The 23,052-nt window shown below is 56.1% G+C and overlaps 1 protein-coding gene across 1 annotated transcript; it reads left to right on the top strand.

Moving 5' to 3' along the window:
• The first annotated feature begins 4,019 nt into the window (after positions 1 to 4,019).
• MMD2 (monocyte to macrophage differentiation associated 2) lies at positions 4,020 to 20,739 on the top strand. Its single transcript, XM_058816071.1, has 7 exons — positions 4,020 to 4,200; positions 15,688 to 15,769; positions 16,405 to 16,565; positions 16,644 to 16,718; positions 16,991 to 17,092; positions 17,376 to 17,445; positions 17,909 to 20,739. Exons 1-7 carry the CDS (start codon positions 4,154 to 4,156, stop codon positions 18,113 to 18,115), a joined length of 744 nt encoding a protein of 247 aa, XP_058672054.1. The 5' UTR covers positions 4,020 to 4,153; the 3' UTR covers positions 18,116 to 20,739.
• Positions 20,740 to 23,052: the final 2,313 nt, after the last annotated feature.

Here is a 23,052-nt window from a genome sequence, read left to right as displayed (position 1 = left end):
CCGCGCCTGCGCCCTCCCGGCCGCCGTACGGCCAGCGCGCCTGCGCGCGCGCGGCGGCGGGGAGCGGGTCGTGTTGCGAAGCTAAGCAGGGCCCGGCGCGGCCGGCGTTGGATGGGAGACTCGGGGCTCGACACGGAGCCCCGGCTCGGCGCCTCCCCGCTGTCCCCGGGCTGAGCGCGGCCACCGCGGTCCGGACACGGTGGCTCCGTTAACCCCGGTCACGGTGGTGCCCCGCGGTCCGGGCACGCTATTCCCGCGGTCGCGGTTACAGTGGTGGCCCCGCGGTCCGGTCACGATGTTGGCTCCGCGGTCCGGGCACGGTGGCCCCGTTCATGCCCCGCGCCGTTCCCGCCCACCCGTGCCGTGCAGTTCCACTCCGTGCCACGGGATGTCCCCGAGGTTCAACGGATGACTTGGGAAAAAGGAAAAATAAAAAGAAAGTTGGAGCTGTTCGGGATGGAGAAGAGAAAATTGCGTGGAGATATCAGAGCAGATCTCAGTGTCTGAATGGGCTCTTGGTCAGGGTTTGTAGGAAGAGGGAAAGGAGGAATGGGATCACATTGAAAGGGGAAATAGATACACAGAGGAATTCTTTACTGTGGTAGTGGTGAGGTGCTGGCACAGGTTGCAGATACCCCCGCCCAGCCTGGGCAGTGTCCAAAGCCAGGCTGAATTGAGCATCCTGGTCTAGTGGATAACACAAATTGCAGGGGGAAAAATAATTCAAAACTCAAACCAACAAACAAACAAAAAAACCAAATCAAAACAAAATCACAAAAAAAAAAAAAACCAACAACAACAACAACAAAAAAAAAAAACCAACAAAACAAACCCCACCAAAACAAAAAACCTCCAAAAACCAAAAAACCCAAACTCACACACACACACACACTCCCACTAAAAACCCCAACAAAACCAAAAAACCCTCACCAAAAGCAACAACAAAAAAAGTCCACTTAGAACTGAAAAAGTCATTTTTGGAAATGGGATCAACATCAAGGGATTAGTACAGAAAAGGGTAAATCTCACAAATATGAGCCACCAGGTGCTGGGTTTTTATGCTTCTGGGGCCATCTGGCTCCAGAGGGTTCACAAGTGGAGCAGTGTGGGGTGATGGAGCCTCCCCCTCACCAGCCTGCGAGGCTGAAGGAGCTCCAGCTGCTGGCACAGAGACCCCTCCAAATGGCTCAAACCCAAGTGCCCCAGCTCCCTGCTGCCCTGTGCCCACCCTGCCATGCCCACCAGAGCCAGTCCTGTCCCCCACAGTCACCTCTGCCTCTGCTACCCCTGCTGCCAGCACATCCACGTGTCCTGTAGCTCTTCCTACCCACCCAGAGCTTCTTTTCTCTGAGGAGACTTCCCCTCTGATGGCAGATTTTAATCTCAAATTGTCTCTTTTTGTACCTGTTGGCTCTGGCAGTTCCATGTGCATGTTCCTTCCATGGGGAAATGGGATCCCAGAGCTGCCATCCCTGTGGGTGTGGGGGCTCACACTGTCCACTGGGATCCCCCAAACCCTTCCTCAGGGGACACTGCACAGAGGTGTCTCCACAGATGCGGGAATCCTGTAGGGGATCACAGAAAGTCCTGAGATTGAACACACACAAGGATCAGAGTCCAACTCCTGGCCCTGCACAGACACCCCAACAATCCCACCCTGTGCCTGGGAGTGTTATCCATATCCTCCTGGAGATCTGGCAGCCTTGGGGCCACGTCCATTCCCTGGGGAGCCTGTTCAGTGCCTGACCACCCTCTGGGGAAAGAATTTTTTCCTACTATCCAAATTTTTTCCTACTATCCAAACTCCCCCAGACAGCTCCAGCTGTTCCCTCAGGTCCTGTCACTGGTCACCAGTGAGAAGAGATCAGAACGAAGGAAGAAAACATCCCTGGTATTCATGAGCCATTCCTCATCTAAAGGAAAACCCTGCAAATTCCACCCTGCTTTGGTGGCATAAAAAAAAACCCAACTGTAATCAGGGTACCTCAGAATATTGGAATTTCTCCTTACAATTACTCAGATCTTTGCAAGGTGGGGAGTGCACCAGGGATGGGAGAGGAAAGAAAATCAAGTTGGGCTCATGGGCAGAGCTGAGGAGAGCTGCTGTGCAGGGAGGGGACACATCCCAGTGGGGTACAGGTGCTGTGAGCATGGACATCTCCCCACCCCAGCTTGGAGCAGCCCCTGTGATTCCCTGTCTGCCGGGTTTGGAGGCATTGCTGGGGCTGGAGCCATTCCCCAGCACGATGCTCCAGGCTTTGGTTGCCATAACAACTGGATTCAGGCTTCAAAAATAGTAACTTATTTTTCATTCAATTTGCCTTTTGCCCTCTGAGATGGATCTATTTTGGGATGGATGGTTTGCTTCAGGTGTCCCTTGCCAGCACCCTCGGCTGTGGGCTGGGGGCTTTGGGGATGGGGGTTATTTTGGTAAATGTGATTTTTCATCTTTTCTTCTTTCTCTCCTCTTCAGGCCCAGAGAACAGGTAGAGCAGGGCACAAGAACCATGACATAGGCTCTGCCAGAGCTCATCATCTGGGGAAGGAACTTGAAAGAAACCCTTCCTGGCTAAGTGGCAGAGCGTGGGAGAGGTTTTCAGAGATGATCTCACTCTGCATCTCAGCTTGGACCTGCCACTCTCAGCCAGGCCTTGGCTGTCCCAGATATCCTGCTGAAAATGGGGTTTATTTGTTGCCTCGGCACCTCCTGAACCTTTCCTGGTCCCCACTGGTGTCTTCCATCCACAGTGGGAATCGTGCAGGAAGGCTGAACCTGTTGCTGGCTCCTGGGGTGCTTCTGGTGTGCCTGGGGGACACCCCACAATGCAGCTGCACCTGCAGCACCCCCTGAGGGATTGAGCTGCTGTTGGAAGGGCTTGCAGAGGGTGCAGGATTCAATCCCTTGAATGAAAGGATTCCTTCCTTTTGGTCTGCTTTGGCTATTGGAAGAGCTGTGTGTGCTCCATTTCCCTTGCAAGCGGCCATACGAGCACAGCCCTTCTTGCCAGGATGTCCTCAGCTGTCCCATTGCCACAGCTCCAGAAGGAGAGGGGCTGTTGGGGTCACCAAGGCTCTCCAGATGTTGCTGACCTCTCCTTTTTGTCCCTCAGCTGCTGGCCTGAGGCTCCCTGTGTGAAGGATGACACCAATCTACCCCAGACAAGCCCCCATCACCTTTTGTATCCCCCCCTCTGAGCTGCCCAACCTCAGATGTTCCTCGGGATGTCACCTCCTGTAGGAGCCTGCTTGGAGTGATGAAGAGGAGGGAGGGGTGAAGGCTTTACCATGGAGATGGGCTGATTTTGGGGTTCTTAATCCTTGCCTTGCTGCCGTGCTGCTTTGTCCCCCTTCTCCCCAGCAGGGAAGGATGTTGGGGTGCTGGAGCTGTGTCCCCTCCCAGGGACACCACGCAGCGATGGTGGCAGAGCCACCCACCCTAGCCCCTGGAAATAATGTGAAAAAAAATCATTAAAACCAAATAAATGAACGCAAAGCCAAACAAACCGGCTCCTTGGGGATGGCGCTGCCCCGGGGTGGGCACAGATGCCTCGGGGACCCTCGGGGGGGACCCAGCCGTGGGCAGCGGGGCCGGGGGGAGCAGGTGGGTACCGGGGGGAGCGTCTGGCTGCCGGCGCTCGGCGCTCTCCCCCTCCCCGATGCTTTAATCACATTTTCAATTCAAATCTGCTGCTATTTGATCCCCCGGGGGTGGCAGCGGGGAGGGTGGGGGATATTTTTAGCTGTGCTTAAAGCTGCCGGGGGGCGGAGGGAGATCGCGCAGGTTGCTGTGGCCGGCAAGAGTTGGAAGGGATTCCCCCCACACCCCCCTTTCTTTTTTTCCCTCCTCCTCCTCCTCCTCGTTGCACATTTGAGGGCGGCAGCGGGGCTGGCTCCCCCCTCCCGGAGGTCGCCTTTGTTTTGCCCGTGTCGCTTCTCCCGAGCGGCCGAGGGGGCGGGAGGGGGCCGGGGCTGGGCTGTGCCGTGCCGGGCTGGGCTGTGCCGTGCCGGGCTGGGCTGTGCCGTGCCGGGCTGGGCTGTGCCGGACCGGCCGCCCCTTCTCCTCGCCGGCAGCCGGAGCTCGCCGAGTTGGTGCCGTCCCCACGGCCGGGGCTGAGCAGCCGCCGCTGCCCGGGACCCCCATGGCACCGCCGCGATGTTCGTGTCCCGGCTCCTGGATTTCCAGAAGACGCGCTACGCCAGGTAAATCCATCGGTGCGCCGGTCCCCGACCCCCGGACAGCCCCGAGCCCTCCCCGGGCTCGGCTCGGCGGGGATGGAGCCCGAAAGGATCTTGGAGAGCTGCTGAGTGCCTCGGAGCACAGGGCGAGGGCGGGCTCGGCTTTCGGCTACCTGCTTTTCTGCATCCCTAAAGGATTCTCAGCATCCTTGGGAGCCTTTCGCTGGCTCTAACTTCACCGGGGCTCTCCCATGGCAGGATCCTGCCTTCCCGAGGGGACAGACCACCCTACCGCTGGCTCCGAACCCCCATGGAGGGACCGATGTGATCCAGGGTCCCTCTGCACCCCGGTGAAACCCCCCGGGGCGGCTGTGCCAGCCTGGACCCGCAGGCTCAACAGGGTCCCCATGGGATGCACGGGCGGAGGATCCTTCTCTCCCTCCATGGAATCCCCAGGGAGCTTTTCCAGCAGCAGCCGGGGCTGGTTTGGAGAGCTGAGGTGCAGCAGGAAAGCTCCTGTGCCGGGAGGATTGCTGAGCACGGGTCAGACGGCGCTTGGCCACACGCGCGGCTGCGGGATCAGGTGTGGCCTTTGGGAGGGAGCTGCCAGGTGACACGGGGACAGCACCTGCCCGGGATGAGGCAGGTGGCACCGGCAGCTGCACAGGTGGGGACAGCGGCTGCCGGGGGTGTTCAGCCCTGCGCCGAGGACAGGCTGTGCTCCCAGCTCCCTGGGGATGTTTTTGTGCCTGTGTAGGGTCCCACAGGCTGGCACAGCTCCTGAGGGCACCGAACTCTGTGCTGCCACTTCCAGATTCCCCGTGGTCCTGTCAGGGGGTAGATACCAGAGAAAAAGTTGTGTGAAAAGAAGCGGTGAGGGTGTTTCTCGCCTGCTCCGGGCAGGATGATCCCTGAGGGATGTTTGTCTGGGCTGGGTAAGGACAGGAGATCATCCCCCGACCCCCTCCGGCCATCAGCTCCTTTCCTTACAGGTGTCCCGTGGGGAAAATCCATGCTTGCATCTCCAAAACCTGCCTGAAACGTGGCCACTTGCTCAAAGACCCTTTTGAGGCTGTAGCTGCCTCCTGATAACCTTTGCCTGGGGGAGAGGCAGGAGGCACCCAGCAGATCTGCACAATGTGCCTGGTACAAAACCCTGTGAAAATGGAGAATTCAAGATTTTCACACCCCCACCCTGCTGGCATGCAAAGGGCAGAGCTGGGGGAAAAGGAGCTGAGCAAAGCTCTGTGCCCCAGAGCAGGAGGAAAACCACACCTGTACCCCAGGGCAGGGGTGCAGAGGCTCTTTGGGAGCTGGGCAGGAGATCAGGGGTTGCTCCATGACATCAGTCTCCCCCAGCAGAGCCCATCTGCCAACCTGTTGCTTGATTTACCCTGAATCAGCCTTCTCCAGCCCTGTGGTGGTGCTTTCTGGAGACAGCTTGGTCAGTGGGATGGGGCATTACAGGGATGGTGCCCACATGCAGGGCAGGGGTTGTGGGGCACAGGAAGGGGCAGATCCACAGGGAATCAATGCTCCAGCTCTCACTGTGTGCCAGGGCTGCCTGGGGAGCAGCAGGAGATGAGAGCTCCCTTGGCTTTCACCCCAAGAAAATCACCAGCACGTGATGTTAACCCAGGGCTTCCTGTATCATCACAGAGATCCTCTTAGCCCAGTGCTCAAAAATAACAGTGGGATAATCCCAGTCCCCCCTCCCTCTGTGTACACCAGCTCTGCTCTCCATGGAAATGCTCTGCTGGGGCATGTCCCAAAAGAAACCCTAAAGCTGCTCCTTCCTTTGTGCCAGGGATGCTCTTTCAGAGAGCTCTGAGGTGGAAACTGGGACGAGCAGAAGCCAGGGGACTCATGGTGGCACATGTCCTTCAAGGCAGCAGAATCAAATCCTGTACTCAGTTTTCACTACAGGAAAGGTGTTGGGGTGCTGGAGAAGGCCCAGAGATGGATAATGGAGCACAAGTCTGACAAGGAGCAGCTGAGGGAGCTCAGCATGGAGAAAAGGAGGCTTGGGGGGACCTTCCCAGTGACCACAACTCCCTGAGAGGAGGGTGCAGCCAGGTAGCAAGAGACAGGATAAGACAAAATGGGCTCAAACTGCACCAGGGGAAGTTTAGATTGGATGCTAGGAAAGACTAAACCAGGCTGCCCAGGGAAGTGGCTGAATCACCATTCCTGGAAGTTGTCAAAATCACATGGGGATGTGGCACCTGGGGAAGTGGTTTAGGGGTGAACATGTCACTGGAAGTGGTTTAGGGGTGAACATGGCAGTGCTGGGCTCATGGTCAGACTCCATCTTAGAGGTCTTGTCCAACCTTAGCAATTCTGTGATTCCATCTTGCAACATATTTTCAGAGAATGTGGCCTTGCTTATGGTGTTCCTTGAAAAAAAAAAACAAACAAACAAACAAACAAAAAAACCCCCAAAAATATCAAAGTTTTCCTTGTGGAGGAAAAGCCTGGAACAGACTTCATTTTTCATGTCATTTTATCTAATTTTGAGCCAGGACCAAGAAAGGAGGAACTTGGCCATTGATACACCCACCAAAAGGAATAAATAAAACACAGTGTGGTGATGAAAGACCTGTTGTGTGAGAACAAAGAGATGAAAAGCCGTGATCAATGTGGGAACGTTCTGTGAGCTGCCAGGAGAAAACTCAGGGCTGGAGGGACACCAGGCTGCCTCCAAATCCCTCCTGGCCGGGCTTTGGAGATGCAGCGCTGGGGCAGAGGGGAAGGAAGCAAAGGGAGGAGCCGCCACCGTGGTGGAGCAGGGTGCAGGCAGTGCCATTTGAGGTTATAAATGAGAAACTCAGTGGTTTCTGCTCTGCTCTGGGGCCCGGGAGGCTCTTCCATCATTGACACCGTGGGGAAATGGAGTTTCAAAGCTCGGTTGCTGCGAGGCTTTCCCTGTCACTCACAACCATGATAAGGAATATTCATCTCCTGCCCCACAGGGTGGATTTAACCACAACACCAGCACAGCACCAAGTGTGAGCAGATGAGATTCCTCCTGCTTTATCCAGCCGCCACAGGGTTATTCCTCCTTCCCAGCTCACCAAAACAGTGCTGGGTCCCTCCCAGACCAGCAGCTCAGACCAAGCTGCATCTTTATCTCTGGGCTCATTGGTCAGGTTACACTGACCTGGTAACCAAACCCTCCTTGACCCTCACCACCAGCTTTGACCCTCTTTTGGCCCAGTTTTAACTCAAACACGGTGTGGTCCTTCCTGCCCACGTAGCTGCCATGGGGCTGAGCAGTTAATTCCCTGAATGCTTCCCAGATCTTGGCCATGCAGAGCTGTAATTGGAAGGAAATGTGATTAATCAGGGAGCTGCTGTACCCAGCCAGCTTCAGCCTCCCTGGAGCAGCACTGGAGAGGGCTCTGCTGGGAGCTGCAGGGCACTGAATCATCCTCACAGACTGATAGCAGCTCCTTGGGTTTGTCCATGGTAAAGGCTCTAAATCTTACTGTGCTTGCTTGGTTTCCCTGCATGGGTAATACAAAGAGAATGGGAAAATCCACATTAATGTCTCAGGGGCTCTGTGGGGGTCTCTGCAGGTGCATGGTCCAGTCCTACCCTCCCTGTGCCTGCAGTGCAGGCATTGCCACCTCCTCACTAGCACGAGGGGATGGAGGTCTGAACTCTACCCTTGCTCAAACCCAAACCCTCTGAATTTGGGGAAAGGTAGCTGGGAAGACCTTTGTTTCTCCCTGCACCTGTAATTATTGAGCCAGGAGATCTTGATCAGCTATTCCAGCATCCCTGGCCAAGACAGGAAGAGGAGAACCAGCAGGAATAGGAGGAATAAGAAATGTTGGGGTGCTCAGACTCCAAACACAAGGAAACCAATGCCAGGCTGACAGCCTGGACAGAGCAACCACATTGCAAAGACCTGTTCTCCATTGCTTTGCCATGAAAACATGAGCAGCCCTCTCCTGCCCACACACTCCAAGATGCTTTCCAAGAGCTCTGCTTCCCCCACAGCCCATGTGGGATGGAGCAGTGAGAAGGGAAATGCTTTCAGTGTTGATAGCACAGCCTGAAGCTCCTCCAGAGGCAGGGGCTGCTCACCTTGCAAGCACCAGCCCCATCAGGACCAGGAGTCTGAGCAGACAGACTCCCCAAATGCAAAAGGCACTGCTCCAAGAGGTGGGGAGGCCCCCAAAATGCTGGGAAAACATGGATCAGCTGATATTACCAACCAATTCCATGCTGGTTGCTTTGTGGGGCCAGCTTGGCTCAGATACTCTTAAAATGGCACCAGTAGGATTTACCTCAGGGTGTGTAATGGGAGCCAGGTGTTTGGAAGGCAGCAAGCTCTCAGAGCAGCATTTTTGATGGGATATCCACTCAAACTGCCCTGTTCCATCCTCTGCAAGGGCTGGGACACCCAGCAGGGCAGGCTCAGGTGGGGAGCAGCACACTGAAGGTGTGCATGAGTGGGCAAACCAAGCCTTGTGCTTTTGGGGCAAGGACAGCCTGGGAAACACATGATCCTTCCCCTCCTTCAGCTGGTGTTGGATATCAGCCTGATGTGATTCTTTGGCACAGTTTGCTGTGTCCAGCTTCATGAGGCAGCAGTCAACACCACCCATGGGAAATTCAAGCCAGTGCCCAGCCCTGCAGGTCAGTGGCTGTGAGAAATGGGGCTCTGCCAGGGCTGGCCTCCCTCCTCCTCCTCCCTTCCCACACCCCCAGCTCCACAGCCAGACAAAGCCATGCCAACAAGTACAACTCCCAGAGAAAGGAAGGGAAAAAAGCACAGCTTATTCCAGCCCTTCACTCCTGAGGGGTGCCTGCTGCAGCTGCACCAGGAGTTGTGTTTAATCTCCAGAGATGATGCTGCTGCTGCCAGGGCTGGATCTGAGAAAGGCTGAGCAGACATGGCCAAACACACAGATCAGGTCTCTCCAGGTGTGACAAACTCAACATTTTCATGCAGAGGGAGCCCAGAGGGGCTCTCTGTGATAACACTGAGCCTCTCATAACACGATAGCACAGGTGTCACGTTCCTGCTGGATGAGTCAGGGACCACTGAGCTGAGCCAAGCAGTGCTGACCTTCAGGAGAATTTGGAGTCAGCTCTCTGCTCCTGTTTGAGTTTACAGCCCAGGTCTGCTGCTGCTGAGGAAAGGATTTTATGCAGAAAGAGATCATCAGGTCAGGGCAAGGAGCTGGCTCCTCTCTGTCCTGAGCAGCAGCATTAGACACAGCCCTGCTCACTGTTGTAAGTTATACTAATGGAAATCTTACTATCTGCATGCTTGGCTGGTGAAATACATGATTTCCCTTCTCTGCCTTTGCTGTCCAAAGGCATTTACTGAATAATTTACAGATATGATTTGTACTTGAGCAGCATCTGGGAATCCCAAGTGAGAGCCTGGCTGTGTCTCAGGCCATACTGTGGGGAGGTTTTACGAACCTGGGACTGCTCACCTGCCCATGTATTTCACAGTCACTGTCAGGGTTAGAGGCTGGGAAAGCTCCAGCCCTGAAACTATCCAAATCTTGTGCCAGCAGGCACAGGATCCAGTGGTCACACTCACTGCTGGGCTGCTGCAGTCAAAGAGGCAGAGCCAGCTCAGGATTTATCCCACTCCTCAAGGCAAGGCAGCAAGGAACATGCACAATGACTTTCCAAGCAAGAAATTAATGAATAATAGAGGATTTGCAGTTCTGGAAACAGTCCTTCCAACATTCACCAAACACCTGGGACATCAGAGTCACTTTGTGACTAATCAGCTGTTGTTGGATGTCTCATGAGTACCAAATGAAACAAGAAGTCCCAGCTCAGAAAGTAATTTGGGAAACACTCACCGATCCCATCTGTTGTGAATAAACAAACAGCTCTGCTGTGGTTGCAGGGTCATGAATTACCTTGGAAGAGTGAGAGATACCATCTACATAGAGAGCTGGGGAGAAAAAGAAGTATCCCTGCCCACAGGGTGGGAATATGGACAGTTGGGAATTACTGCTGAGTTTCCACCACCAATCAAGCCTTGCTGGGTGTACATGGGCTATGGTGGGTGCAGAAATCGTCAATGGTCTCCTGGCTTGGAGCATCCCATGGTTGTCCCTGAGCAAGAAAGGAATTTTGGATGCCCTTGGTACTCAGGGGAAGAGCAGCACAGTCCCTCCTGCACCCTCTGAGGTGTGTCAGGGGTTGCCTCCTCAGGGGACACCTGTGCCTGTGGCTCAGAGCCAGGGACAGCACGGACCTGGCTGAGCACAGGGCCCCTCTCTGAGTCAGCAGCAGCCCTTGCTCATGGGTTCTCAGGGTGTGCAGGACCAGGGCATGGTCCTCAGCCAGCCCAGGGTGCTCAGAGTGCTGGGAATGAGCAAAAGTGGGATGGGAGGAATGAGGAGATGGGTGATGATTGGATCTGCTGCCCCTTTTGACTCGCTTTGTGGAAGCAAGGCTTGCACTGGGGGAATCTGGGTGGGTTACCCCAGAAATCTGCTGGATTTACCCATGAGAAAGGTAGGGAAATGCTGGCTTAGATAAAAACCCTTCCATTTCCTACTCCTTACCCAAGCTGCCAGCTCCTTGTGCTAGGAAGTGTGACAAAAAGAAACCCCTGAGCTGTCCTGCTCTGCTCCCTCAGCCCTGCTGCCCCTCTCCCATGGATGGGAGTCACAGGAGGGGCCCAAGGCCAGGCCTGGCCCAGGAGCTGCTCCAGCCCAGCTCTGCAAAGCAAAGAACCATCTGTGAGCGTGGGAGCAGGCAGCTCTGAGGAATGGGCATGGAAGGGAGGATCCAGCCCCAAGTAGGTGCCACCCGTACCCGTGTGGGTGGCACTGCAGATGGCACTCCTGGGCAGTGCCAGCCTTGGTGTTTCTGCTTCCCATGGCAAACATTGCCATGCCAATGGGAAAAGGAAAAGCAGGGTTTAACAAGTGCTCCTGGGCTGGATAAAGCAGTAAAGTCTGGGGGATCTCCTGGGTTCAAGGTGGGCCATGGGGGTTTCCTGGTGCTCCTGCACCTTGTGGGCTCTGTGGTGGTGAGCTGGACACAAACAGCAGCCATGGCAAATGTTCCCAAGTCACTGGGTAGGAAGGAAAAGCAGGATTTCACAAGCTCCTGGGCTGGATAAAGCAGTAAAGTCTGGGGCATCTCCTGGGTTCCTGGGATTTCCTGGTGCTCCTGCACCTTGTGGGCCCTGTGGTGGAGAGCTGAACACAAACACAGCCAGGCCCCACACCAGCACACACAGGACTCAGCTAATTACAAACCACACAGGAGCTCAGGGGATTGAAGCCTCTTACCAGGGACGCAGCTGGAGCCTGAGCAGATCCCAGAGCAGAGGCAGGGCCTTGCCAAGCCCCAGCTTAGGGGATGCCACCACAGCAGCTCCCACGCGAGCCCCAGGACCAAACCTGCCATCTGTGCTGGGTGTGCAGCCTCAGGGCTGTCAGAGCAACCCCAGGCCAGGCCCTGAGGAGTGAAAGAGTGAGATCTGCCCTGCAGGGACACGTCTGCTCCATCCCTGACACCTCAGGCATCACAACACTTGTTCTAACAGGGGACAGCCCCAGCAGGACTTACCTCCATTGCTGGTCAACATCCGCCAAATCCTTCCTCTCTGACCACCACCATCTTCCTCTGTTATTGTTAAAGCAGCTGTGACATCCAGGCACAAGAGGAAGGAGAAATCCTCTTCCCTTGCAGCCAGACCCCCAGAACTGCCCAGCAGGGAACAGAGCTTGGAGGAGTCTCACCTCCTTGGGCAGGAGGGTGAATGCACAGCAAATCCATCTCCACAGGCTTCAGGCCAACTCCTGAGCAAGCCCAGCCCTTTTATAATCCATTTGCAGGTGAAACCTGTGGAGGTGAGCTACTCTGGGGAAATTTGTATCACCTGGGATGACCTTGGGCTTGCTGACTGGTCCTTTGTCCCCGTGGCACCCAGCCCACAGTGCACAGACACACAGACACATGCACTGCCTGATTCATGGCGGGTGTTGGAGCAGCTCTTTCCAAGGGCAGAAGCCCAGCTCTCACCTCCCCATCCACATCTTGTGGTGATTTTACACCCTCCTCACATTATCCACCACTGGCTTGCCTGAAGGATGTCAAAATTATAATCTTCACTTGGAGAGAGGGGAAAGGGGAGTGAGAGGGACTTGAGGAGATGTGGCAGAGGCCAACCAGGGAGTTATGTCAAAGGCAGGGCTAAATCCCATCTGTACCAAACTGCAGCCTGGCTGGGGTCTCTTTTGGGGCCATTCCCCTCATGTTTGCAGGGGACAGCTTTCCTGCAAGTGTCCCATGGCTCTGCTTGAGTGAGTGTGTGGTGACCATGGAGTGACTGATTCAGGTTCTCTTGGTGCCCTCAGGAGAGCTCAGAGTCCCACATGAGGAATAATTTAGCTCTGTCCCTTTCTTCCCTTCTTCCCACCCTGGCAAAGCAAGAGCCAGGCAGATCTGCACGATTTTGGAGGCTAGAATTTTGTTGGTGGGCAAAAGTCTTTTAAAAACTCAGTAAGAACCCCTAAAGCCATATTAAAAAAACCACCCCAACCCAAGAGAGTGGGAGAAAGAGCAGGAGAAAGGAGCAGGCCTGGGAAGGCAGCTCTGCACTCTGCCCAGGGACAAGGGGCTCATTGTTTCCCTGGCCAGAGCTGCTGTACTGGCCCTTTTCAGGCTCCCTCCCTGGGAAAGGGGCCAGGGCAAAGCAGGGCAGGCAAAAACCCCGGGATTGCTGTGAATAACCCCTGGGCAGCCCCCTCTTCATACAGCAGTTCTATGGGTGTGCCAGGAGCAGCACCAGAAGGAGAAGGTGCCCGGGAACCCTTTGGTTCCCTGCTTCCCACACAGCATCCCTGGGAGTGAACATGATCATGATCCTGCTCTGCAGAGTCTTTGAACTTCTCTGGGTCTTGATTTGCCATCCTGAAGCACCTGCTGAGCTGCACTGGAGCTCACAGTGGTGTGTGAGCACCTGCTGGTGCCTTCCTGCACCCAACAATCACCAGTGCTGCTTCCAAGTGTATCCATCTGTCTGTCCAGGCTGGAGCTGGTTCTGCACACTGCTCTGGCAACTATCTGCAGGCTGGGAATGCTGCAGAGCTCCCCGTGCCCTGCACCCATGCCAGTGTGCACAGGGATGGCACGAGCTGGTCCATAAAATCCTGGGGGAGTAGGGGAGGAAGTGACCTCTGCACCCCTGGGAAATAAAGAGGAAATAAGGGACTTATCCTGCCTTGCCAGGAGATGTGCCAACACCAGCTGCTCCCATTTCTACAGAGGGAGGTGACCATGGAGTGACTGGTTCAGGTTCTCTTGGTGCCCTCAGGAGAGCTCAGAGTTCTGCAGGAGCCCTCCTGAGGAAAAACTTAACTCTATCCCTTTCTCCTCTTCTTCCCTTCTTCCCACCCTGGCAAACCAAGACCATAGAGGACCACAGAAATGTGCCAAATTAGCCCCAAAACACAATGCAGGTCCCAAAAATGGGGCTCAGGCTGACCCACCAGATCCCACATCCCTGATGCTCCACTCCCACCATCCACAGGATGATGCTTACTGGAAAGCAGGGCAGGAAAAAAAGAGCAATCTCTCCCCAGGTTAATAAAAATAAAGGTTCCTCCTCAAGGCTGTTGTCCCTCTGAGAAAAGCAGGAGTTTGTGGGCACAGCTCTGGGCTGCGGGAACATAAATGCTCTCCAGCCTTGTGACATGGACATGGCTTGGGTGGTCCTTCCCAGCTTCTCTACCCTGTGCCAGAGCTAGGGAGGATATTTACACCCCAGAAAAACCTTCCCAAAGGGTCTGGGAGCCCCCCAGCCCTGGGGAGGGGGCTGTGGAATTGGATCTGTGTTGCTGCTGTGAACAGCACCAGCCAGAGCAGAGGGAAGATGGAGCAGGCTTTGTTAAAATCAATAAATCCAAGGAAAAGGCCTTGAACGTGTTTCCTCAGCAACTGTGACGTCATGTGGACGTCTGGCCTCCCCTCTTCCCCCTCCTTCTGGTTATTAAAAGGGAAAATAAAGGGAAGCAGACAGTGGAGGGGAGCTGGGGACAGTCTCCTGGCAACGCTGGGGACAGCAGCCTCCTCCTGCCAGGGGGACATGGCTCCGGCACAGGCAGCCCTGCCAGCCCTTGTGCCTGAAGTGGTGGCATGGAATGGGCATCCCTGGTGTCCCTGGGGTGCAGGTGACAGTGCTCTGGGCACAGCCTTGTCCCCAGGGGTGCCCAGATTCTTCCCAGCCCTGCTGAGCCTCCTGTGAGCCCTGGGGAACAGAGCAGTGGCGGCTTGGCCCCTCCATTCCCCCCCTTAATTCCAGACATTTTTTGCTGATGAGGACCGAGAATCTCTTGCCACAGTGCCAGAGTCTGGCAGGAGGCAGGGCAGGGGCTGGGGACAGGGCCCCTCTGTCATTGTCACTGTCACCTGCTGGGGCTCCCCTCACCCCGCTGTGGTTGCACAATTCCCCCCACCCCAAATCCTTGTCATTTGAGCTATTTAATCCATCCTGGCTCAGTTTTAACAGGCAGTGGCTCAGGCAGGGGTGCCAAGCAGGCAGGAGATGGCAGGGGAGCCCACACAGGCGTGGGTGACTTGGGGACAGGGAGAGGGGACATTTCCTGCCTTTCCAAGCATCCTGGCCTGGGGCATCACCCTGTGCCCAGCAGCAAGGTCGTGCCAGCCCCTGAGCCCCTTTGCTGGGCACAACTCAGCTGTGAAGGGCTGCAGATGGTGCTGGAGCTAGGGGCAAGCAGGGTCACAGAGCAATTAGCCCAGGTCCTGCCCTGCAGCTCAGCTCGGCCTCCCTGATCTGAGCCACAGCAGGAAAAGTCCTAAAATCCCTGAATTTGAGGAGCAGAGAAGGAACCCTCTCCATTTCCCTGCTCCTCATTCCCTTTGCTAAGGCTCCACTGCTGTCTCCTGCCAGAAGAGGGTGGTGGATGAGGCTGTGCTCAGAGCTGTTATTTATGCACATTTAATTTGTTGTTACACACCCAGAAATGCAGTGGCACTGTTTTTTATCTCTGTCTGTTGGCCCAGCAGGGAAATCGATACATTCCTGTGAACACCAAGAGCAAGCTGATGCCTCCTAAGACTGAGAAACAGAAATAAAGATGCAGGCTTCCAAGGGAGGGCAGTAGGCTTTTCACATGTGTGTTGGGATGTGCAACCCTGGGGGCAGGAGGAAGATGCAGGTGGTACCCAGAAACCAAAGGCAATGCAGGGATACCCTTTTTGGAGCTGGCCATGCTGCTGTGACATGAAGGTGTCACCCCTGGATGGGCTGAGGTCCCACCAGGGCTCCCAGGAGCTGCTTCAGCCTCAGCCATGGCTGAGCAAGACCTGGGCACCTGGAGACAGCCAGATGGACACGCTGTGCCCTGGTGTCCGTTCTGCCGGGCACCTGGAGCACCTGGAGCAAAGCTGAGCCATGGTAGGGCTGCAGATCCTGTGCAGGCCCTTCCAGAAGGGTTTTGCTCCATCCCTGTCCCCTGAGTGTGTTTGTCTCCCCACCTCTCTCTGCAGGTTCATGAATCACCGTGTCCCGTCCAACTGCAGGTACCAGCCCACGGAATATGAGCACGCAGCCAACACTGCCACCCACGCTGTGAGTCTCTGTCCCTGTATCCTGAGTGCTCATCCCTCTGGGGATCCACTGAGGAACCTCAAGGGACACCCAAAAATATCTGTGTTCAGCCCTGGGGCAGTCACTGAGAGCCTGAGGCAGACGTGCTCTGTGTGCTCCTGGGGACTGGGATGTTCTCCCTCCTCCTGCCATGGGAATTTGATTTTCACCTCCCTTGCTCTCCCCCACTGTGGCCCCATGTCCCTGGGGAAGCTGGCTGTGGGCTTGGTGGGGCAGGATTATTTTCAAAGCTCCCTGAAAATGGATTGTTTCACAGCAAGAGCTGTGACAGGTGCCCATGGGGCTGCCTGGGTAGCAGTGGGAGGGACCTCTCCCCCCACCAGGGTTTCTTTTGGAGCTGACAGTTCCCACTCTGAGTCCTGGGAGATGACTCAGATTCAGTCATCCTCCTTGTGCCTTCCTCCTCCTCCTCCTCCCTACCTTATGGACAAACTATTTTGGAGCTGCACCATGCAGGGAGGGACCCTGCCTGCCCCTTAGGGGTGGTAGCTTTGACCAGAAGCTAAAGAAACATCTAAAAAAAAAAAGTGGAGGCTCTGTTGTAGCTACTCAATGGAAATGCAGAGAGTCAACAGCAGGTTTGCCTCCCCTTCCAGCTCTGGATCCTGCCCAGCATCCTTGGCAGCTCCATCCTCTACATCCTCTCTGATGACCAGTGGGAAACCATCTCAGCCTGGATCTATGGCTTTGGCTTGTCCAGCCTCTTCATTGTCTCCACCATCTTCCACACCATCTCCTGGAAGAAGAGGCATCTCAGGTACCATCCCTGGTTGCTTGGGAAAGGAGAGAGGGTCCAGATGTCCCCAGTGCTGTGACCTGTCTCTCTGTCCTGCAGGACTGTGGAGCACTGCCTGCACATGTTTGACAGGATGGTGATTTACTTCTTCATCGCTGCCTCCTACGCTCCCTGGTGAGTTGCTGCTGGCTGGGGGCCTTCACCTGGCACCAGTGAAGGGGAAAAAATCATCCTGGTTCCAACAAAGAGGGTTTCCCCCTCTGGCTTTGCTTCTTCTTGAGGTTGTACCTCACCCCTTTCCACAACACCTTCCCATCCTATGGATTCTAGCCTCTTGAAGTTACAATTTGGGAAGACCCTGTGGTGGGACAGCCACAGGGGTGAGGGGCTGAGCCCAGTCCAGGGTGCTGCCCTGGACCCCCCTCACCACAGCCCTGGTTTTGCAGGCTGAACCTGCGGGAGTTGGGTCCCTGGGCGTCCCACATGCGCTGGATCATCTGGATCATGGCGTCCATCGGCACCGTCTACGTTTTCTTCTTCCACGAGCGGTGAGTGCCTGCACCCCCGGGCTGGAGGGCGTGCGGGACCCAGGCCAGGAGCAGGGACTGCTGCCACGAGTTCCTTCCTTCCTCCACGTGGTGGCACCAAATAAAAAGCCAAAAGCCGCAGATGTCACTCCGAAGTGCTGGGTCCCAAGCCAGTCCGCTCATGAGGACATGGGACCTGCTGTGATGGCACTGCCACCCCTTCCCCCGTAGCACTGCTGTGGAAATGTCAAGCATAAAACTCAGCCTCCGTGCTCCAAGCTGCATCTCTGTCTGTCTGTCGCAGGTACAAGCTGGTGGAGCTGGTGTGCTACGTTATCATGGGCTTCTTCCCCGCCTTGGTCATCCTCTCCATGGTAAGGCCCTACTTGGACTCAGCCTGAGGGACAAATCCCAGGAGGGGTTTGAAAACAGAGCAATTTGTCTCCTGTGTGTTGGTGCATTCTCCAGGCTGTGTGAGGGATAAAGCCATCCCTGATGTGAGTGGCTCACCTTGGTTCTGCAGGTGCTTTGGGTGCCTGGCAGCACCACGTGCATCCCTCCCAGATCTCCTTCCTGGGCTCTGTTTGAAAATTGTAGGATCACAGAATCATAGAATGGTCTGGATTGGAAGGGACCTTAAAGACCATTTAGTTCCATTTCAGACCATCTAGTTCCATTTCTCCCAGGGCTGCTGGGTCCCTGCTGCCTTGCTGGAGAGGAGGGTGTAGCAGCAGGCCGAGAAACCCAGAGCTGCAGCTGGACACCCCTTCTGGTGTCAGTGGGGTGGTGGCGAGAGGGCAGCCTGCCTTGGCCTCATTGAGCATTGCCTGTCCCCAGCCCAACAGGGATGGCCTCCTGGAGCTGGTGGCTGGTGGCTTCTTCTACTGCCTGGGCATGGTGTTCTTCAAGAGCGACGGGCGCATCCCCTTCGCCCACGCCATCTGGCACCTCTTCGTGGCCATGGGAGCTGGCACCCACTACTATGCCATCTGGAGGTACCTGTACCAGCCTGGGGCACTGGACACCAAAACTTCCCCTCGGTAGAAGCCTTAGAGATGTTGTTTGTGCCACCTGGCATGTGGGGACACAGAGGGCACTGGTGACACAGCGGGCTCGCCCCAAACCACCCCCTCGCCCCATGGACAGCAGCTGTTGGTGCCCTTCCTGCACAGACAGGAGAGCCTGGAGGTTGATTTTAAATGTTTTTTTCTTTTTTAAGCTTGGGAACTGTTTATTTTTTTAGGCAAAGGTTTCAGAACACAGTGAGTGACTGGGCTGTGGGTGGTAGGAGTGACCACTCACTGGAGCTTTGCTCACTCACCTGGTCTTGAGCATCCCACGGGGCTGGGAACCTTGGCCTCACGTGCGCAGCTATGACACCCTGGGTTTGGCTCCTGGAGTTCCTAGATGTGCCACTGAGGGGACTGGAGGAGTCAGGGTGAGGGGAGAGCCCCAATGGTGGAGAGGGATGTGGTGACACCCCTGCACCACCTGGTCTGGCTCCTAAATCGTCCTGAGTCCTGCCAGCATCAACAGCTCCATCCCAAGCCCTTGAGGGGATGGTCCATACTCAACAAGCCTTACAAGAGATTGAAATTTGAATCTCTTCCAGGGCATCCCAGTCCCTGAGCACTGGGAAAGCCTTTCTCTAAGCCAATATGAAGTGCACAACTCATCCATACACCCCTGGGATTCCCTGTGGACATTTTCTTCCTGGAGTGCTCGGTTTTCCTCTCCAGCCTGGTGCCAGTGGCAGCCTGAAGCACAGCCCAGCTCCCAGGCCCTGCTGCACGTGTGCCTTCAGCAGGGAGCAGAGCTGGGATCCAGCTCCTGGCACCTCCCTGGCTGGGGTCAGCCCAGGGGAGTCCCTTTCTCCTGGAGGGAGGGAAGAGATCCTCCCTGGACTGGGATCACGGGGCTACTTGCCTTCTCTGCTCCCATTTGCTGATGAAACTATTGCTCATCAGATTTAATTCCACTTTTGGAAAGATTCCTGGCATTCCCAGGATTGCTGCAGGGCAGGAATGCATCCACACGAAGCCTGGGTGTGAGCTGTGATGGAGAGATCCCAGTGATGCTCAGTTTTCAGATGCCTAACCATGGAACATCCATCCAGCTGCTGGGAGCAGCAGAATGGCTAAACCACACCAGATCCTGCTCCCCAAACACCCTGGCAGAGCTGCTGGAGCCAGGAGGGTGTGGTGGTGTGTGCTGGGCTGAGCCTGCACCTTCCCCACCAGCCCCAAAGGAATCAATTGCCCATCTCCTCTTTTTGGCCTTTGATTAATCACAGCTGCAGCCTCTGGCACCATGTGGCAAGTGAAGGAGATTTGTGGCCAGCATCCCACATCTCCTGTCTCTCCAGCAGCATTGCAGGGAGCTGAGCAGAGCTGAGGGCCCCCAGCCTCTGGCACCCCAGGCCTGGCTCTCCAGGGCTGTGCCACTGTGCAGCACATCACCAAAGAGGAAACATCTGGATACTCACCCCCTGCTGACCAGGCCGGCAAAAATATCTGCTTTCACTTCCACAGGCAGGAGGTTCCTGTAAAAGGCTCTGGGAGCTGTCCCTGGCACCCCGGCCTGGTTTGGGGCTGCTGGGGCTCTGTGCCCAAAGCAGCCTTTGGGCTGAGGCTGCCCTGGGGTGATGGGTGGTCTCAGGGATGGGGTGAAGGAGCTGGAGTGAGCCCAGACTCTGCTGCTGCTCTGCCCAGCCCTGGCCCTGCCACCTGCTGCAGGTGGAGAAGGATGAGCTGTGAGCAACCAGCAGCTGATGGAGCACACCCAGGGTTGGAATAGCAGGATGCAGAGCTCCCAGAATGGGAGATGCCATATTTCCTGTCTGGCTAGTCATTACCCTTCTCTGTGCCTCAGTTTCCCCATCTGTAAAATGGGGGTGCAGACCCTGACCTACCTCACAGGGCTCGTGTGAGGATCCCGTGAAGCACTTGGAGGGCAGCCAGAGCTGCACAAACTCGTGCTTCAATATTCCCTGGCTCTGGGGGAGCAGGTCCCCAGAGCCACCCCAGGGCACAGTGACAACTCCAGCTCTGCTCCCCCTGTGTCCCCGAACACCATGGGGAGCCACACTGGGGTCAGAGCAGGCAAACAGCACTGCCAGCCCCAGGCCAATGTCCCTGGCAGGGCTGAGGATGCCCAGGGATACCGCCCTGGGCTTCACCCCAAGGGATTTATCTCAGAAACTCTTTTGCCATTTGTGGTCTTTGGGCCCTCAATCTGTCCTAAGGGCTCCTGAGGCACAGGGAGGTGCCAGAGGACCTTTCTGGGGCTGCTCCATCTCAGTCTCCTGCTGAAAATCCAGGGCAGGACTCCTGGGCAGGAGTGGATGTCCAGGCTCTGTTGGACAACCTGCCTTCAGCCTGGCTTTGCAGAGTGAGCTTCTCTGTAAGTGAGAGGCTCCCACTCTCCTCTTGCTCCTAAATCCTCCCCTTGCAAAGCATGAGGGGCACAGAGCAAGTTCTTGGATTGTCCTCCTGTTTTATACTAATTTTAAATGACTCGTAACATTCAGGATGTTTCTGGAGGAGGGCTTGAGGGATCTTTTTAGCATCTCATGTTTTTCACCATCCATCCTTGTTCAATTGGTATTTTATATTTAACACAGTATTGGGTCAAATACAAATGTAAGGAAGATAACTCTAGTGGATGTTGTTTCCTGTGGAGTAGGATCGAAATAAAAACTCAAGATACCTCACTCTTGCCTGTTTGTTAAATCAAAATTAGTTCCCCTGCAGCATCTGGAAATAAACTCATTTTCTGTCTGACTCATCCCACGTGGCTTTGCTGCCTAGTGAGGAGAGGAGCCACCCAGCCACCTGCAGGGATGGCACTGGGGTGCTGAGCACTGACTCACCTTGGTGCAGGGATGGCACTGCCAGCTGCTGAACAAACAAACAAACAAACAAACAAATCAATCAAATCAGTGAGTTTGCTGGCAGTGCCCCTGTGCCCTGAGGGGCTGGCTGAAGGCTCAGCAGCAGCATCTCACCACGGCAGCTTCAGCACAGCCTGCTCCAGCCCTTTCCCCTCCTGGTGGCTGAGTCAGAGGTTGAGGTGTGGAGCCCCAGGGCTGGCACTGAGGGGATGAAGGATGCCAGAGCCACAGAGGAGGAGAAAATCTGTGGCAGACAGGGCAGGGGGTAGCACAGCTCCCTGCTGACCCCACCAGCCTCTCCTGTGGGCACTGGCTTCTCTTGGAGAGGGAGAATTTGCCCCATGCTGGAGCTGCCTGGCCTGGGCTCTGCACAAGCCCTGTCTGCCATAATTACACAGAGCTGCATTCCCCCAGGCTCAGCAGCTTTCCCAGAGAGCTAGGGAGGGTTCCCTGCTTCCAGGGGCAGCTGAACTCACCCCCAAACCTGACCCACAACTTCCACCTCGCCCATCATCGCTGTGCTGCTGGCAATTGGGCTGGACTGGGAGCACTCCTGACTCTGCTTTGCTTTGGTGCTGTCGTTCCCAGAGGGTGTCTGGGTGGCAGATTTGCTTTCCCACCCAGAGCACCCCTGGACAGGGAAACACCCTTAACCAAAAGGAGACATTTTCACTGAGGGAAGCAGAGCAACAGTGACCATCTCAACCTGAACAAGTGCCCAGTGCAGTAATGATCCATCCCTTACCCCTGCCAGGCACCAGCCTGTGTGCACCCCCAGCAGTCTCCAGGTCAGCTCTGGAGTTGCTTTGATAAAACCTGTTTGGCCAAAGCCAGCCTGTGCAGCTGAGGTGCTGCTGCCTGCAGAGCCTGGCCTGGCTTGCTCCTGGCATTTTCACAGAATCCTAGAATTGCCTGGGTTGGAAGGAACCTCAAAGCTCATCTTGTTCCAACCCCTGCCCTGGGCAAGGACACCTTCCTCTAGACCAAGATGATCAAAGCCACTTCCAACCCAGCCTGGAAGACTTCCAGGGATGTGGCAACCACAGCTTCTCTGGGCAACCTGTGCCAGGGCCTTACCACCCTCGCAGGCAAGAATTTATTCCAATATTATTTATTCCAATATTCCATCTAACCCTGCCCTCTGTCAGTGGGAATCCATTTCCCCTTGTCCTGTCACTCCATGCCCAAAGTCCCTTCCCATGTTTTTTGGAACCCCTTTAGGCAGGAAAAGGCTCTAAGGTGTCCCTGGAGCCTTCGCTTCTCCATCCTGATAATCTCCTAGCCTGTCTCCGTAGGAGAGGTGCTCCAGCCCTTGGAGCATCTTTCCAGCCTCACTCCAACAGCTGCACGTCTGTCTGTGCTGCAGACCCAGCACTGCAAGCAGTGCCCAGGTGGAGTCTCAGAGAGTGGGGCAGAACCCCCTTCCCACATCCAGGCCCTTCCCACATCCCGAGCCTTTCCCAGTGCCAACCCACCCCATAACTTGACCCTTTTCCCAGGGCCAACCCTTCCCCAAATCCCGACCCTTCCCAGTACAGACCCTTCCCCAAATCCTGATCCTCTCCCTTATCCCGACCCTTCCCCAGATCCCGATCTTTCCCCTATCCCGACCCTTTCCCAGTACAGAGCCTCTCCCAAATCCGACCTTCCCCTTATCTCTTCCCTCTCCCCGATCCCGCCGCTCCGTTCCCGGTGGCCGCGGGCAGTTCCGGTGGCGGCCGCGGGGGGGCGCCGCAGCCGCGCTCGCTCCGCCCCGGCGGGACGGGACCGGCCCGAGGTGCCCGCGCAGCCCCGGCGGCTCCGGCGGCTCCGGCGGCTCCGGGCGGCTCCGGGCGGCTCCGGGCGCTGCCGCCGCCGGGGTCGCGCCGAGCCTGCCCCGCTCCGACGGTAGGTACCGGGGCCGGGGGGCGCGGGGGGCGAAGGCGGACCCTACCCCAGGGACACACCTGTGTCAGGCAGATCCCCGCTGTGGCGTCCCCGCTGCACCGGGCAGCAGCGTTTGTTTCTCGTCCCCTGGGAAGCGGAGGCGGGAGGAGCTCGGGGCTTGTCCGGTTGCCGTGGGAGACCCGCGCTGCCCGCGGAGCCGGCG

The sequence above is a fragment of the Ammospiza caudacuta genome, chromosome 17 (genome assembly GCF_027887145.1).
Source record: "Ammospiza caudacuta isolate bAmmCau1 chromosome 17, bAmmCau1.pri, whole genome shotgun sequence".
In the NCBI taxonomy this organism is placed as follows: Eukaryota; Metazoa; Chordata; class Aves; order Passeriformes; family Passerellidae; genus Ammospiza; species Ammospiza caudacuta.
This window is presented reverse-complemented; position numbering and strand designations above follow the sequence as displayed.